General features: G+C 37.6%; 1 protein-coding gene across 1 annotated transcript; it reads right to left on the bottom strand.

The window, feature by feature from the left end:
• Positions 1-502: 502 nt before the first annotated feature.
• On the bottom strand, positions 503-17,049 carry LOC117306730 (the record flags this gene model as incomplete). Its single annotated transcript, XM_033791207.1, has 21 exons — positions 503-741; positions 1,402-1,509; positions 2,444-2,621; positions 3,184-3,256; positions 3,788-3,909; positions 4,560-4,710; positions 5,039-5,208; positions 5,660-5,765; positions 6,085-6,266; positions 7,721-7,983; positions 8,591-8,674; positions 9,842-9,965; positions 10,459-10,726; positions 11,548-11,665; positions 12,061-12,178; positions 12,462-12,620; positions 13,016-13,277; positions 14,378-14,454; positions 15,239-15,422; positions 16,057-16,282; positions 16,937-17,049. Coding segments are annotated over 21 exons (3,325 nt in total), but the record flags the coding sequence as incomplete, so codon positions are not given.
• Positions 17,050-17,359: the final 310 nt, after the last annotated feature.

The following is a 17,359-nucleotide window of genomic DNA, read 5'->3' as shown; positions in this document are numbered from 1 at the left end:
TAATAATCACACCAATCATATGTAATTGAAACCTCAATATTTCACCAATTCTTCCTAACTTGTAGGATTAATCTTAGGACTTATGATATTTTTGGTCCTTGGTAGGATGAACTTTTGAGTACAGGGCTGAACTACAGCTACACATTGAGAAGACTAATTCAGGCTCCTTAAATACAGTTTTTCTCATTTTTTCCCAAGGGCAAAACAATCTTAAATCAGACTCAATAGAACATATATCTAGCCTGTCCTTAACTTGACAAAGCAATTTTCTTATTCAAATAATCTTACAAGTGGGTAAATCCTAATCTGTAATAATCTTACAGGGGTAAATGGGTACCTGTAAGGGCAGAGATAGTTCTTGTTATTGATATAGCCGAGTAGCGCATATTTGTTGCGCTGTATACCTCCACAGGGAGCTGAGATGGTTTAAGGAATGAAGCACTTTGAGATGCCCTTTGGGTGTGAAGCGCTATATAAAAACTGGTTACTATTATTATGATTATTATTTCAAGTCCTGAGAGATGTTCTTAGATGGACTAACCTTTCCGAATCTACTGCCCGTGATGGCAGCCTCCCTGGGTGATACAAGCAGCCCTTGCTTCATGATACTCAGAAGGTTAACTGTGCTACTACCATGCCATAAGAGTCTATGATTCCTCATGTTGCAAGATTCTATTCGCTCATCCTCACCGAGACGAGATAGCCTGAAGATTGCTTCAATCTTAGGGTGGTTGTTGCAACCTACAGGGAATGGTTAATGCAAATCAATGGTGACTACTCTATATTCCGACACATCTATCTGTCTGTCTGTCTGTCTGTCTGTCTGTCTGTCTGTCCATCTTACAAGATTCCAATCTGTTATCCTCACCGAGACGAGATAGCCTGAAGAAGGCTTCAATCTTAGGGTGGTTGTTCCAACCTACAGGGAATGGTTAATGCAAATCAATGGTAACTACTCTATATTCCGATACATATATCTGTCTCTCTTACTGTCGGGCTGTCTGTCTGGGCGTACGAGAGCTCGGTGTAGGCAGTTTTTTTTAATGAAAACATAATAAATATTACATTTTCGGCTAAGCCCCACCATGTTTTTATCAGGGAAAAGTTTTAAAAAGGGATCATAGAACATTACCTGGGGAAAGCCCACAATGTTTTTCTCCTAAACATGGCTCTCTGTCTGTGTGTCTGTCTGTCTTTTAGTGATCTTCCTGGCCAACTTCAACAAGGGGATATAAACACCAAGCTGGCAACAGCCAATCTCTTTCATACTCATAACTTTCAATAACTTGCTTCAGTCAGTATTTCTTTGTTCAAACCCCACTATTTAAAAACTTACCCGATTCAGCTTATGGTTTATTACTTGATACTAGTCAATAAAGGGTACCATTTCCAACTACTCACATGTGTTGTGTATATTTTGAAGGATGAGTTGTGTCTCTACATCATCTTTGTCCATCAATTTGACTTTGCATCCCAAGGCATGATAGATGTAGTCTAGAGGATTTATCTCTAGGGAATCAATAAAAAAATAAGATAAATTTACATGGAACTAAAAAGACACTCTGCAAACCATGGCGAGATAGGATCAGTCTAGCTGTTTAATCTCTATTTAAACAAAAATATGAAACCAGAAGACAAACTTCAAAACATAGCTTAAAGTGAAGGAAATCACAGTAAGATTTCCATGAAGTTTGCAAAAAAATGTTTCCTTCACATAAAATGTTTTTGGAAATAAATTGAAAAACCAAAGAAAAGAGCAATTGTCAAACAAATTTATTCACAATGTAAAAATACCATAAAACATTACAAATAGTGTAATACTGGCCAAGTGAAATAAATGTTGGGTTGAGTTGAAATATTAAAGAGCATTGAACTCAAGTTCTGATGACCGAGTCATCAGAGTGTGGGTTTGAATCGCAATTGTGACACTGAGAGTCCTTGGCTAAGACACTTGACTCCAATTACTTCTCATTAGGAGTGAATGGATGCACAGATAGAGATTATTGATGTGAATGATAAGCAACCTGTGTGCTAATTTGGCTGCCGGTGCAGCATACTCCTAAGAAGTTGAGATGGTTTCTGCAATTTTTAAGGCCCTTTGATCCAGGGGTAGTTGGGTGCATTCGATTAGCTTCCCCGGGTCGACCTGATCTTCCCCCGGTACGTTCGAATAGCTTTGGCGTCATTCCAGGGGCTCACCCGGTTCAGCCCCAAGTGCCCTGCTTGTGGAACGGGTCACTTGGGGCTGGCCCGAGGTGCATGACTTCACCAACAGAGGGTGAGTGATCGTTCGATTAGCTCTTGTCCAGGGGCTTGACTGAATGAGCACCGCGAGTCGACACAATGAAGCTAATCGAACGCACCCAGTATAACGCAGCTTCGATATATTGTTTAAAAGCGCCAAATATATGGCTTTTGTAAAACAGGAACAAGTGGTACTTACCTTCCTTCCTGTTCGTGGCACCAAGTAGAATCCTGTTTGTGATCTCAAGTTCTAGAAGTTTCTGAAGATTCTTCTGGTGTTCAGGTAATGAATAGATGTCCGTTAGTGGCTTCATACGATCATGAGCAAAATTCTCTTGAGGAATTAAGTGGAAATACTCATTGCTCAACGCATAAATCTAGGAAAGAAGAAACTAAGGTCATTACAAATGGAACAGTACTTCACTTTCACTAAAAATGGACTACAATTAATGATCCACTCATTTTACAATATATAGAGTCCTTATTACAATGAGAAAAAAGTTGCAAGTCACTTACCTCATGTTAAAATGGTGTAAAATGCCACTGTGTTTGATACCCTTCAAGTGCAACTTTTGTCCACATCCCAAAACACTTGTTCGATATGAGATCTCATTTCAAATATAAGGTATGTATGTAAATTTTCAGTTCATTACTGAATTTGGATGACATTCAATCAATGGCAATGAATGTGACCGTTTGACCGGTGGCACTATTTATTTAAATACAGATCTATTTGTTTTTGCTGTCCTATATAAGGTCAGATTTAAAATTTAGATCTGGAAGAGCATTAACAAAATTATACCATTGTTATACCATTTAAACGCAAGGTAAGAGACTTGTAAATTGTTCCCACTTTGAGGTCTCCATTTATGGAAAAATTAGTGCATCACAAAACTGAATTTAACCTTGGAGACCTTCTTAAACTATGTTTCTGTTTACCTCTTCCATAGCAGCTTGATAATCGATAGCAGAAATCGTATGTCGGTCCTTATCAGCTTTCTGTATCTTCTCCCTGTACCAAAATAAACACAAGAAAATAGAATTAGCTGTTGCAAACTGCTTATACCAAAAGAACCTATGTTACAAATGGATTTGTTTTTAGTCCGAATCACAAAGGAACAAACAACTCATGCAGTCATCACTCACGCAGTAGTAGCTAAGTCATTACACCCAAGTAATTTCCAAAATTATTATGACAGTATAAGAAAGCCTTTGGTAATGTGTATCCGTTGGTTTTTAATGTTATAGTTTATATTTGTGTGTGAACTTTTTAAATGTTTTCTTGCACCAAAGTTGCATTGTTTTTTCTACCTTCTTTGTTTTATGGTGTTCATGCACCTTTTTTAGCCTGTAAAATTGTTAGAGCAATTTTGCATATATTTTTACTGGTGTACTTTTCTTAAAACTGTTCACTTAATGTATGTAATTTTCTTAATCTTTTGCCATTTCTACTGTTATGCGCCCTCGAACAAGCTGGTCCTGGAGAGAGCACAATATAAAACCAATAAATTATTATTATTATTATTAAATAAAAAGTCATTACTCGAGTTGCTTTAAGATCTCCTGTGCCTTCAGTAATACATCCTTAGGAAGGAGACTGAAGTTCATGACATCATGGTCGATGTGTGTGTCCATCATGGCTTCCTTCAATGTCTGAGGTCTCGTCTGAAGAGGAAAACATAAAGCCAAAATCAGCCTCCATAAATATTCAATCAAAAAATTGTGTATTAAAATGCATCAGAAGAACACTACACCTAGTAAAGAATAATAATGAGTATTTATATAGCGCCATCTACCTAGAACACTTTCCCGAGGCGCTGGAGATGAAAAGAAACACAATTAATGTGTCTGAGGATGAAGCTGTGCAAATGCTATTGGCGGAGTATTCAAGAGGGCCGTTGCTGCTCATGAAAAAGCCCCATTCTTAAAGTTGTATAAAATAGTTTTACAAATACTTATACTTTCTATATGTAAATAAAATTAGATAAAGATATCTTGTGTAGCTCAGTTGATAGAGTGCAGGCACGCTAATCCTGAGGTCATTGCTTTAAATCCCACTCTAATTTTTTTTGAGAAAATATAATTAGCTGTGACAAACAACTTGACAAAGAAATAAATAAGTTACTTTTTCTTTGTTCAACGCCGATATTTGCTTCTCTTAAAAATCAATTATTAAGAGTCCAAAGAAACCATTTCAGTTATAAATCAGCTCAAAATACACCGCATTTTGTCAATAACAATATTTAATTCAAGGTTTTTTTAATCCCGAATTCCCCTGACAACCATGTAAACAAACTTGAGTCCAATAATCTTACCAGCTCTAAAAGGACATTCTGGATTCCTTCTGGTAGTTTAGATGGTACGGGAGACTCCAAGTTAAAGCGGAATTCACCGATTGCTTTATTTCGATGAGCTCTTGCAGGGTCCGACTGAACCAACATGTACTTACTGGGCTTCTTCTGGAAACTGAAATGGGAATATATATTTTTTTATAACGAGTAGGGTAGATGGCCTTAGCTTTAGATTCGAACCGGATCGCAGATTGCTGAAGGCAGAGGTTCTCCATAAGCTTTTATTTAATGCTGCTAAATCCACAGACCAATTTAAAGAATTTCTGAAAACACATCTCTTCCCTGTTTAAGCTTTTCTCTTTTTCTTATGCTTTTCAAACATTGTTCAAACATTTTGTTGTTTATTGTGTATTTTCAGTTTTTGTAAGCGCTGTGATATAGTTTTCTATGGGGAGCGTCTATAAATACCTATTTTTATTGTTATTGTTATTATTAATACTTACTTGGCTACACTAGTCCAGTCATTCCCACTCTTGGCTTTAAAGATCTTCATGAATTCAGAAATGGCTGCCTCTTTGGTGCCAAATGGCGTCTTCTGAAACTGGCCGTCATCACAGATCCGACCCCAACGAGTAAACAGAACATTCACATCCTTAGCAACCTGATGTATAATCTGAAATAGGATTGATGCAAAATGGTTTAATGAGTGGCATTTATTAATTTCAGGCAGAGTTGATTTCAAATTGAAACTGTAGATTTTATGCCAAGTTGGAAGACACTGAACAGACCATGTTGATGAGCTTCCAATTTCATTTTGAGAAAAAGCCTTTTTTAATTTTCAAATAGCACTTAAATTAGGCACAAGTTTAAAATGGTCAAATATGTTTTACCTCAAGTGATGTTTGAAGCTTTGCACGGTGTGAATAAAGTTCCAAAAATTGTGTATCTTGCTTTTAAAAGCCCAAACAACACACAAAACAAGTATGTACCGAGATTCCTTTACATTTTTTCAGTTACAATTAATGTTATTTGATGTTATTTTTATAAATCTTTTTATCTTCTCCTTTTTTGGAGGTTTTGTGGAAATAAATAAATAAATAAATAAATAAATAAATAATCTTTACCTGCATCTTATAGAAGTTATTCATCCCATAACGGCCATATTGTGCTTCTACTTTGGTCATGATGACATCATAGGGAAGGTTCTGATCTTCATCCATTAGAACCAATCTAATATCAATTAAAAAACAGTCAAAGACAGATTCCCAGATGAGATTAGAAATATGTCTCAAATAATTATTAGCATAAAAACTTAATTGATGACGAGCAATGGAGAGCTGTTAATAGTATAAAACATTGTGAGAAATGGCTCCTTCTGAAGTAAGGTAGGTTTTAAGAAAGAAGTAATTTCTCACTGAAATATTTGAATTGAGTTTGAGACTTCATATGTCCAATGTATTTATGATTATGAAAGGCCGTGATGAAAAACATCAACATTATGCAAATAATTATGAATACATTATGCAAATGAGTCTCAATGTCTACACACCCTCCAACAGTCATTCCTGATTTCTTATCCACTTTTGGTATGAACTCCTCCACTACTCTAGTCTTGCTTCGTTCTGCTTCAAGTTGTTGAATCATGGCCTCGGCATCCTCATCCACATTCAGCTGTGGGATTGGAGAGTTTATACCATCTGACCATACCGAACATACAGGCTTGGGATACACCTACACAAATCATAAATAATGTTATCAAATATTTCTGGTAATGAAACAAAGGATGCCACATGTGAACTTAATCACTGTAGCTCCCAAGCCTGTGAGGAAACCTGAAAACAAGGGTGCTTGCTGTGTGAACCTAAACAGGAGGGTAGTAACACTTACTTCTCCACACCAAGTGTTCTGGGTTCTTTAAAGTGTGCTATGGAAGTGTCGTGGCCGAGCGGTTAAGAGCACCGAATTCAAACTCTGGTGTTTCTGATCAGCAGAGTGTGGGTTCATTGTGGGTTTGAATCCCGAGCTATCACACTTGGGTCCTTAAGCAAGACACTTAACCATTGCTGTGTCCTTGGATGGGACGTAAAGCCGTTGGTCCCATGTGTTGTGTAACGCATGTAAAAGAACCCAGCGCACTTATCGAAAAGAGAAGGGGTTCGCCCCCGTGTTCCTGGTTGTGGCAGCTTCATGCCCGTAGCACCTTGTAATTATTGCTTAATAATTGGTCTCAGAATTCATCATTCTGAAAGTTTGTATATACTCAGCGCCTTGAGTACCTTGTTTGGTAGATACGTGCGCTATATAAGACTTGGATATTATTATTATTATTATTACCAATCCTTGTGTTCTGGGTTCTCAATGTGCGCTACCAAACCTAGTGCACTGGACATACAGCTTATAATGTCCCATCTGAATGACATAGCAATGGTCAAGTATAGGACTTGTTAACCCACACTCTGTGCCCAATTTCATAGAGTTGCTTAAGCACAAAATTTTGCTTAAGCAAAAGAATCCTTGCTTAGTAAAATCAGACTACCTGTCAAGACTCCACTCAATTGTTATGCTAAATAAACAACAGCTAAATACCAGTTACAAGCAATGTATATGGCATGAAATTTTGGCCAGTAACAAGCGAGCTATTTTCGTGCTTTAAGCAAATGTTATGCTAAAGCAGCTTTATGAAATTGGCCCCTGCTGATCAGAAACACAAGAGCTTGAGTTCAGTGCTCTTAACCGATTGGCCATGCTATGCCACGATAGTTTAAGAAACATTCACATCACACCATCACACACAACCTACAGCACAGCAGAAAATACACATTGAAAGTACACTTCGCTGCCAAAATTTCACCATGTCGAGAAGACTGTGTTAACTTCTTGGAGACTGCCTAGAACTTGTTGACTGTAGATTGAATAGTGTGACGTTACATAATAATAATACATATAACGCGCCTTTTGCCAAAGGATACAAAGCGCCAGGTATTATTACTACATGTCACACTGCAATGCCTCCTGATATAAAGTGTCTGTAAGGTCTTGCAAGTCTTGCGTGTATTCAAATGATTCTGGGACCACTTTGGTCACTTGTTCATTGCTTTAATGCGTAAAGAAAACAAACTTTGCATACTTCAACAGGTCCATATATTTTAATACTTGTGATACTTGCACAGACTGTTAGAACTGACCTTTCTTTGTGGTGCAACTTTAGTCAATTTCTGCAGAGCTTCAGCCATCTTATGAGATCCACACTCCATAGCATAGTCTAGTGGAGTTTTCCCATCAGCGTCTATCTCTGACAGCTTGGCTTTTAGTCTTGCTAATAGCTCCAGTACCTCTACATTCTCATAGGTCCCAACGTTGCATGACTTCATCAAGTAATGAATGGCTGTACGACCCTTTGAATCCACAGCGTTTAGATTGAGCTTGCTGGTCTTCTGAAGCTTTGGAACTGCAAAGAATGTGTTAAAAGTAAATAACTCAAGTTGAAGCAAAGATATAATAAAGGCCGGTTTATAGTCGGTCGCGTGATGGTCACGTCATGGAAATCTTGACACGCGATCATAAAAATCATAAGGTCTCAGCAATGACTATAAACTGTGTTTTTTTTAGGATCGCGCATCAAGATTTCCATCGCACGACCATCGCGCAACCGAATATAAACCGGCCTTAAAGCAACCTTTCGTTTACTGGTTCAACTGGATAGTGACCAAACACGTCCATTTTCCATATTAACCAACTCGTTTGGACTACGTTAAACTGTGTTCAACTAGGTTGAAATTATAAACCAGTTGGTTTCTGTCTATTTTCCATATTAAACCAACTGGTTTTAAATATTTTTAACTAGTTTATCAACTGGTTTTCAACTAGTTCCAGTTAAACCCAGTTTAACTAGGTTCAACTGGAATTTTGACCTGGGATGCAAGGGCGCCCCAGGCAGCCCCATCAACACATAATGGTCTGGTTCTTCTGAGCATCATGAAAATTGCGTTGAAATTTTGAGTGAACTTCGTGTGTGTTGTTTGACCTCAAAATGTCTGCAAGTAGCTTATTTTTACCTTTGTTTTGGTCTTGTTTTCCATCTATTTCATAGGCATCATTCACGTTGATGGATACTCTGGTCTGTTTATTCCCTTTAGACTCTGTGGAGTAAAAATGTGTTAAAATTACATAGATGACATGATATGGTTTTTGAGGCAATGTATGGTGAGGTATTAATGCATATTCAAATTGTTTGTTTGTTTGGTGTATGTATCTACTTGTGAGGTATTAATGCATATTCAAATTGTTTGTTTGTTTGGTGTATGTATCTACTTGTCAAGAGTTTTCTTGAGAACGTGTCTTGCTATTCTATTCTACAGTCTCTTGATGATGAATAGATCAGGCTAGTCAAAATGTTGAGACCATTAAAGAACTCACTTCACGGCATTGAAGTTAATAACGAGAAGTTCCCACGATCAACTAAGCAAAAGTAGAAGACCTGACTAATTTCCTACCTCCACAGGTAGGACTTAATAAGCAGGACTGTTTGTTTGTGATCAATTAAAGTTATTAAACACACATCAGTGTATTTGGGTAAAAACCAAAATGAATATTCTTTATCCCCGATTTAAATTCATTCATAAATACCTCAGACAGTTTCACTTTTCCCACTGGTGGAAAGCACATCACGTGGGGGTGTTTAATCGGTTGATAATGACCAGCTGGAGCTGTTTATAACTGGTTGTTTTCGGATACGTTTAGATGCATACTACGCGCACGAATGCATATCCGAAAACTGTCTCTGTCATAAAAATGCAACACACGTACATAGCTCAAGGACGTCGGAAAACAGTTTTACAGAGTTTCTTATTTTATTACACCTTTTAACCAAAAAGGCATTTATGAATGGGAATAAAAGAGTAGTGACTCATTCTTAAACTGCCGTTTAAAACCTTGCAGAGTCGTGGCCGTGCAATAAATGCCCGAGCTGAACAACAGTTTAAGAACGAGTCACTACTCTTTTATTACCTTATTTAAAATTCATCTATTAAATCGTTTGCAGCATCCGCTGATGCTAAACATAGGATTGGAACTGCCTCTAGCCACCTGGCAATCTTGGCAGCCTAGTTGGTAAGACACTGCTCTAGAATTGGAAAGGTCAGGGGTTTGAATCCCACCCGAGTAATATGCCTGTGATGTTTTTTTTTTTTTTACAGAACACGGGTTAGTACTGAGTATACAGTGCTAAACACACATCAGTGTTTAATGGGTAAAAACCAAAATCAATAATACCATTAGATTCATGTAAATTGAGAGAGTAATCTTACTAGTTTGATCCAAGGTGTTTGTTATCCACAGTGGTGATGTGTCGTCACCACTTATCTTCTTTTTCCCTGCTTTAAGTGGATCGTATTCATGATTCAGTAGCACATTCACAAGAACTATCTCATTCTGTCCAAACAAATAAAACAAAGAGATTTGAAATACTGCAGTCTTTAATTACATGCGTAATATTACAGGGATGATACTAGACCCAGACGAGTGCCAAAGTTACATAAAAAAGGCTGGTGGGACTGGCCCTCTAAAGCCAGAACCAGAACCTCTCAAATATTACAATATACCCCTTGCATAACGCCAAACGCTACACTGATGCGCACGTTTTAACCCACAAAGAACGGCTTTTTGACCCCAGTGAGGATGCTTTTTGAGCGTGTGACGTCAATGCAAGGGGTCTTAGAGGGGTTTTACAGACTATGTGCATCTGCAAAATAACAAAACTACAGCTTCAGACAAAAAGTGGATGATTTCTTTCTTCCTTTTGAGAAAATATTGACATCAGGAAAAAAAACTTAGAAATGATAAGCCTTGTTCAAGCCGTTGCTTTCTCTAGCTATTTCAATCAATATGTAATTTACCCCTTGATAAGCAAATAGTAACTACTTACCTGTATGATTGCGTGCATCAATGGCGTCACACCATCTTTATCAGCTTGGTTTGGATCAGCTCCCTTCTTCAGTAGAAACTGACACCCTTCAAATGAGTTCATGTGAATAGTGAAGATTAACGGTGTTACATGAATGGTTTTCTCTAATGGTAGATCATGATACCACTCCTCTAAGGAGTCACACTTGTGCCTCTTCTCATGGGAGAGGATCCTGACATCTGGAAGACGTCCCTCAACATCAAGATTTGACTTATTCTCCTGGAGCATCCTGATAATAAACACAAACAAATATTCATAAATACCTCAGACAGTTTCGCTACTCCTATTGGTGGAGAGCGCGTCACGTGGGGGTGTTTAAACGGTTGATAATGACCAGCTGGAGCTGTTTATAACCAGTTGTTTTCAGATACGTTTAGCTTCATACTACTACGCGCACGAATGCATAGTCGAAAACTGTCTCTGTCATAAAAATGCAACACACGTACAGAGGTCAAGGACGTCAGAAAATGGATAAGATTTACAGAGTGTCTTACTTTATTACGCATTTTAACCAAAAAGGCATTTATGAAAGGGAATAAAAGAGTAGTGACTCGTTGTTAAACTTCCAGTGTCGTGGCCGTGCAAAGGCCCTTGCCTTTAGCTTTGGCCTTTATTGCACTGCATGGCAGTTTAAGAACTTGTCGCTACCCTTTTTTCCCTTAATTAATTGCCTGTCATTTCCATCCCTAGCAGAATCATTCTTGAAGGCTTGGTCTAAATCCCAAGGATAATGATGTTAGTTTGTTAAAGAATGCCCACTCAGTTACTACCATCAGTCCAAGCACATATTGCCTTGAAAACATCTGCGGCCAGTTTCAAAGAGCCGCTGGCAAATATTTTCTGCTTAGTTTACATGGTTTAGCACAAACAATTGCTAAGCTGGAAAATATGCAATTAGTTAGCATATCACTTGCTGCTTGTAAATGCTGGATGGCTAGCCATGGCTTTCCCCTTTTGCTCACAGTCAGCAATCCTATGACATGGAAATCATAAAGTGAGAACAAAAAACGGCCGTTCAGCAGTTCTATGAAATTTTGTCCTGGTACTCACTCGATTATGGTCTTAGAACTGTCTTGAAATGTCAGACCCCAGAACATCGATACCAGGGGCACTCTTCCCTGATCGTCAGCGCATGTCAAACATTGCTTAAAATCAGAGGGGACTTTGTCTGAAAGAAAATATCAATCAAAATACTATTACGCAAAAGATAAAAAATATGAAGATTATTTGATGTACACTAAGTACTACACTGAGTACTTTCCTCAAGTCGAGTGGAAACAAAAATCCACAGGCAAATCACCCCGTTGGGATTCAAACCCATGACCTTTGACTTGCTAGAGCAGGGCCCAATTTTATAAACTCAATTTTATAAACAAAATTCTTTGCTAAACAACAAGTTAGTGGGGAATCAGTCACAAGAATGAAAACTTAATGTATTTTTGGCAGGTTACCTGCTCTGTTAAGCACAACTATTCTATGCTTAGCAAGTTGTTGTGCTTACAGGCTTTATGGAATCGGGCCCAGGTGGCTTGAGGCAGTTTTGAATCCAATATTGAATCATACCTTGGAAGATACGACACACGTGTTTGTTGAGATTAATGGCAGCATAGTGCAATGGAGTACATCCCTTGTAGTCTTTAGCAAACAACTTCACACCATGATCAAGGAGAGATGTTGTGATCTACAAGTGACATTATAACAATGTAGTTACAGAATCATTTGTATGCTTTACAGTATTCCTGTTAAAATTGAGCCAAAAGGGTTCCTAAAACAATCACAACTCCTTAGGAGTATGCAGCACCGGCAGCTAAATGCTAACAATTACTTGGAGTAATTACCAACAGTGACCATGCCTTTAAACAAACAAGGAAATGCTTCAGTGTACTATTAAGCCATACTTTTGACTCTAAAGTATTGGAGTAATTTATAAAAAAACTAGCCACTGTATTTCTTGTTGCACTCACCGTAATGATGGTCTCTGATGCAGCTCCTTTATCAGCATGAATTGCCAGTACATGGAGAAGGTTCTGATCTTTGTTATTTGTTGACTGCAGTTTGTTTGAATCACGCTGTTTACGTACGAGTTCATACGCTAGTTGAAACTGCTGATCTGACAGCACGGCCTATTAAGGCATGGAAAGAACAAAGTCAACACTAATTGTACCCTCTATAGTTGTCTCTGATAACTAGAAAAGGAGAAAACCAGTCAAGATGAGTTGCCAGTCTGATGAAGCCGATAGTGTAGTCTTGAAACGTCACTAAATAATTTTGAGCTTGTGCGCTTTTTCCCCCCATAACATAGAATTGTTAAAATGAACACCTTTACTGTAGGAATGTTACATCAGGTCAGAAAGAAAGTTCTCCAAGTTTACATCTCAAGCAAAATATTAAGAAAACAATTTCAAACCAGATTCTGAACAACTATTATTCTGGCCATATACGTTTCAGAGTGAGGAATTCACTTGGAGTAAAATTGTGCCGTGTCATACAAAAATGACCCAATCCCTTTAAGACCTACCTCAATAGCATTGACATAGGAGATGCCAAACTTGTTGATTCTATTCATCATGACGTACACAGCACCTTGCCAACGTTCATGGACGATACCATGAAACAAAGAGGCCTCAATCTTTGATTTAGGCTTCTCAGGAATATCTTGGGGCTTCCATATCCAGTAGTCTTTTGAGAGCTGTTTCTGGGGAGCGGTTTTGCTTTCATCCAAATCAATTTTTAACATCTTGTTGATGTCAGCTCCTTTGTGGATCAACCATGTGGCAATGCTAGTGAAATAATAATTTGTTTATTTTCACTTAAATATTTTCCTAATTGCTCTTTTTTTTTCTCTCTTTTTGCCAACCCCTGCTCTATACAATAGTTTATTCATTTTTTCTATTGTTGAATTGTCCGCTTGTTTGTCTGTCTTTCTGTCCTTTTAAGGCATCCCTCTCTAAGCCCTGCTCTTCTGGGATTTGCCCCCATGTCACTTCCTCTTTAAGTTTGTTTTTATTATATGGCCATTTAGTATGCATCTTTTGATAGTTTTCTTAATTAGTTGTCTATTTTCTGCATGCACTTCTGTATATTCATCTTTCTGTGATATGGAAATAAATGTTGTTTGAATTGAATTGAATTGAATCGAATAACACTACTCGGTTATTATACAACATATTAAATTCAGTAATAATAAGTTTTATATAGATAGCATTTCCAATAACGTCTCAATGCCCAGGGGCCATATCCTGTACCCATTGCTTTGTGCGCAGTGTATGGGCCTTGGTAGACCCATGATGTTGCCATATCCTGTACCCATTGCTTTGTACACAGTGTATGGGCCTTGGTAGACCCATGATGTTGCCATATCCTGTACCCATTGCTTTGTGCGCAGTGTATGGGCCTTGGTAGACCCATGATGTTGCCATATCCTGTACCCATTGCTTTGTGCGCAGTGTATGGGCCTTGGTAGACCCATGATGTTGCCATATCCTGTACCAATTGCTTTGTGCGCAGTGTATGGGCCTTGGTAGACCCATGATGTTGCCATATCCTGTACCCATTGCTTTGTGCGCAGTGTATGGGCCTTGGTAGACCCATGATGTTGCCATATCCTGTACCCATTGCTTTGTGCGCAGTGTATGGGCCTTGGTAGACCCATGATGTTGCCATATCCTGTACCCATTGCTTTGTGCGCAGTGTATGGGCCTTGGTAGACCCATGATGTTGCCATATCCTGTACCCATTGCTTTGTGCGCAGTGTATGGGCCTTGGTAGACCCATGATGTTGCCATATCCTGTACCCATTGCTTTGTACACAGTGTATGAGCCTTGGTAGACCTGGGGTATGGCAATATTCCCAAGATATAACCGGCAAAATGACACATACCTTTCTTCACAGCCTAATACGGCTAAAGCTAACGGTGTATGTCCAAATTTATCCTCCATGTCAAAGTCATCAATCCTCTGAATTAAATCATAAATCATAAATCATAACAACTTCAAATTAATACATCAATAAACCTCGGTAGTTTTTCAAAAACATTCAGAAAACAACACACAATTTAACTCCTTTGCACTGTCATCTCCACATGTCATTCTGTGAACTCTTTTTTCTTAAATCTTTCCTTCACTTCTAAGCCCCTCTAAAGGCAACTAGAATTGATCTATAATATCATTGTGGTAACCGCTGCCAAAACATAGGAATTGAACTGCCTCTAGCTATGTAAGACACTGCTCCAAAATTGCAAGGGTCGTGGGTTCGAATCTCACCAGAGTAAAATGCGTGTTATTAAAAGTACTGAAAAAGTACTGAGTACACCTCGGTGTAAATGGGTAAAAACAAAAATAGTATTCTTTATCCCCGATGCAAATTTAACATCCAATATATCGTTGCAGTACACGCTGCCAAAACATGGGACTCAAACTGCCTCTAGCTACCGGGCAACCTCGGTAGTCTAGTTGGTAAGACACTGCTCTAGAATTGCAAGGGTCGTGGGTTCGAATCCCACCCGAGTAATATGCTGTGATTTTTTTCACAGGACTCGGGCAAGTACTGAGTCTACAGTGCTAACACACATGGGTAAAAGCAAAATTAATGGAATTTATTGATTGATTGATTGATTGATTGATTGATTAATTGATTGATTGATTGATTAAGTGAGTGATTGACATTTTTGTTACTTTTTAAAACAAACACTTTATTTATTCACAAAATATACAGAATTTGATTGACTAACTGTTATTTTACCTCATCAATGTACATAGCAGAGTTCAATGCTCCTCTGTATGCAGCGTAGTGTAGAGGAGTTCGACCAATGCTATCCACTCGATTCAACTCCTTTCCCTCCATAGCATCTACCAATAGTGACACAGTCTCTATGGGATCTATGCCAAGTGACATATCAAATTGTCCTCCCTGTTTCCCATACATGCTAAAAGAAAAACATAGTTTTTTAAATTTGAGTTATTTTTTCACAGCATATCGGATGTCAAGTAACAAATCACAAGATAAACTAACTGGGTTGGTTTTAAACAGTTGAGGTTTGAATAAAGAAACATTGACTGGAGCAAGACTTGAAACAATGACCTTCAGATTGACATACCAACGTTTACCTCTGAGCTATCCAGCCCTATGTTGGCAGTCTCACTAGTATTAATAATAATAATCATAATAAATACATTTGTAAAGCACCTAATGCAAAAAGCCTCATCAATAACTTGATATGTTTATGTTTATATCTAGTCAGAAGCCATTTAACTGTTAGCTACTGTGTAGCCAGGGATCAAACCAAGTCTTGAATACAACCTGGGAAACAGCAACCATGGGATACCTTAAGGGTTGCGTGTCATGGTCCAGCGGTTAAGAGCACCGGATTCAAGCTCTGTTGTTTCTGATCAGTAGAGTGTGGGTTCAAGGCCCAGTCATGACACCTGTGTCCTTAAGCAAGACACATAACCATAATGCTGTATGTCCTTTGGATGGGACGCAAAGCCATTGGTCCCGTGTGTATAACCCAGGGTAGTGCACTTTTTAACAAATAATAGTTCAATCTGATTTTAAGATACCTGCACTTGTAGATTGCATAATGAAGGGGAAGTCTTCCATCTGCATCCAGGGCAAAGACATCCACATTATGGTCCAGTAGGAGTTCAAGAAACTCTGTAGTTACATTCGACTGCTCCATATTGACAGCATTATGGAGAACCGTTCTCTCGTTATCATCCACGGAGGTCAATGAAGCTCCAGCAGCCAAGAGCTTCTTAGCTGTTGAGATTCGTGCTGGAATCTTGCCTTCAATAAGAAGTCAAAAGGGAAGGTGTACATTTGGTGATCAATCTTAAAATTAACAGCATTAAAAAGTTTGGGTTAGAATCCTACAGCAGCTTTCAATTGTATAAATTATTTTGGGATACGTTTCACTTCAAGAAATGCAGTAATATAAAACAATTACAGTTTTTAAATTGAATCAAGTTTGATTCAAATTTGATTCAAATTTGAATCTGAGAAGCGCTACCACAGTAACATTTCTCAGATTGTGTATTCATTGGGGATTACTCTTTTTGTGTGGGCATAACTGCTACAGATTTGAGAAAGATTTCACTTAAAAGTATTGTGTTTGTGTAAAAAGGTTTGCCCTAAAATTTGAATCTGAGGAGCGTCACTGTCGGCAATGTTTCGCAGATTGTGTACTCCTGTTAGGGATGTATTCTTCCTGCATGGACATATTGAGAGAAGCAGTTATAGTTATATGGGTCTTGCTCATTGACATAACTGTAATAACTGGGACCTAAACTCACACTCTGAGTTAAACAGCAGAACTTTAGAGGACCAGAAAGCTCAACCATAACACACCACAAAATTGACTCTTCAACAAAGCTTGAGGGACCATCACCACTTTTGAATAAATAAATAATAAATAGGTGAAATCCAAATGAGTTAACTTACTGATATAGGCTGGGACATAATGCATAATACTTGGTTGCTTGTTCTCAAATCCAGATCCGTTCACATCAGCACCTTTAGCTAACAAATCAGGAATCAACTCTGTCATATTCTGTCTGTCAAAGAAATCAATGATAAAGAATATTAGGAAAACAAATATCTTCTTAATGATCAGTTTGTTACTGTAGATAATAATAATAATAATAATAATAATAATAATAATAAAATAATAATAATAAGAATAATAATAATAATAATAATAATAATAATAATAATAAATAATAATAATAATAATAATAATAATAATAATAATAATAAGAATAATAATAATAATAATATAATATAATAATAATAATAATAATAATAATAATATAATATAATAATAATAATAATAATAATAATAATAATAATAATATAATAATAATA

Source organism: Asterias rubens, unplaced genomic scaffold (genome assembly GCF_902459465.1).
Source record: "Asterias rubens unplaced genomic scaffold, eAstRub1.3, whole genome shotgun sequence".
Classification (NCBI taxonomy): Eukaryota; Metazoa; Echinodermata; class Asteroidea; order Forcipulatida; family Asteriidae; genus Asterias; species Asterias rubens.
The sequence above is the reverse complement of the archived record's forward strand: the minus strand, read 5'-3'. Positions and strand labels throughout refer to the sequence as shown.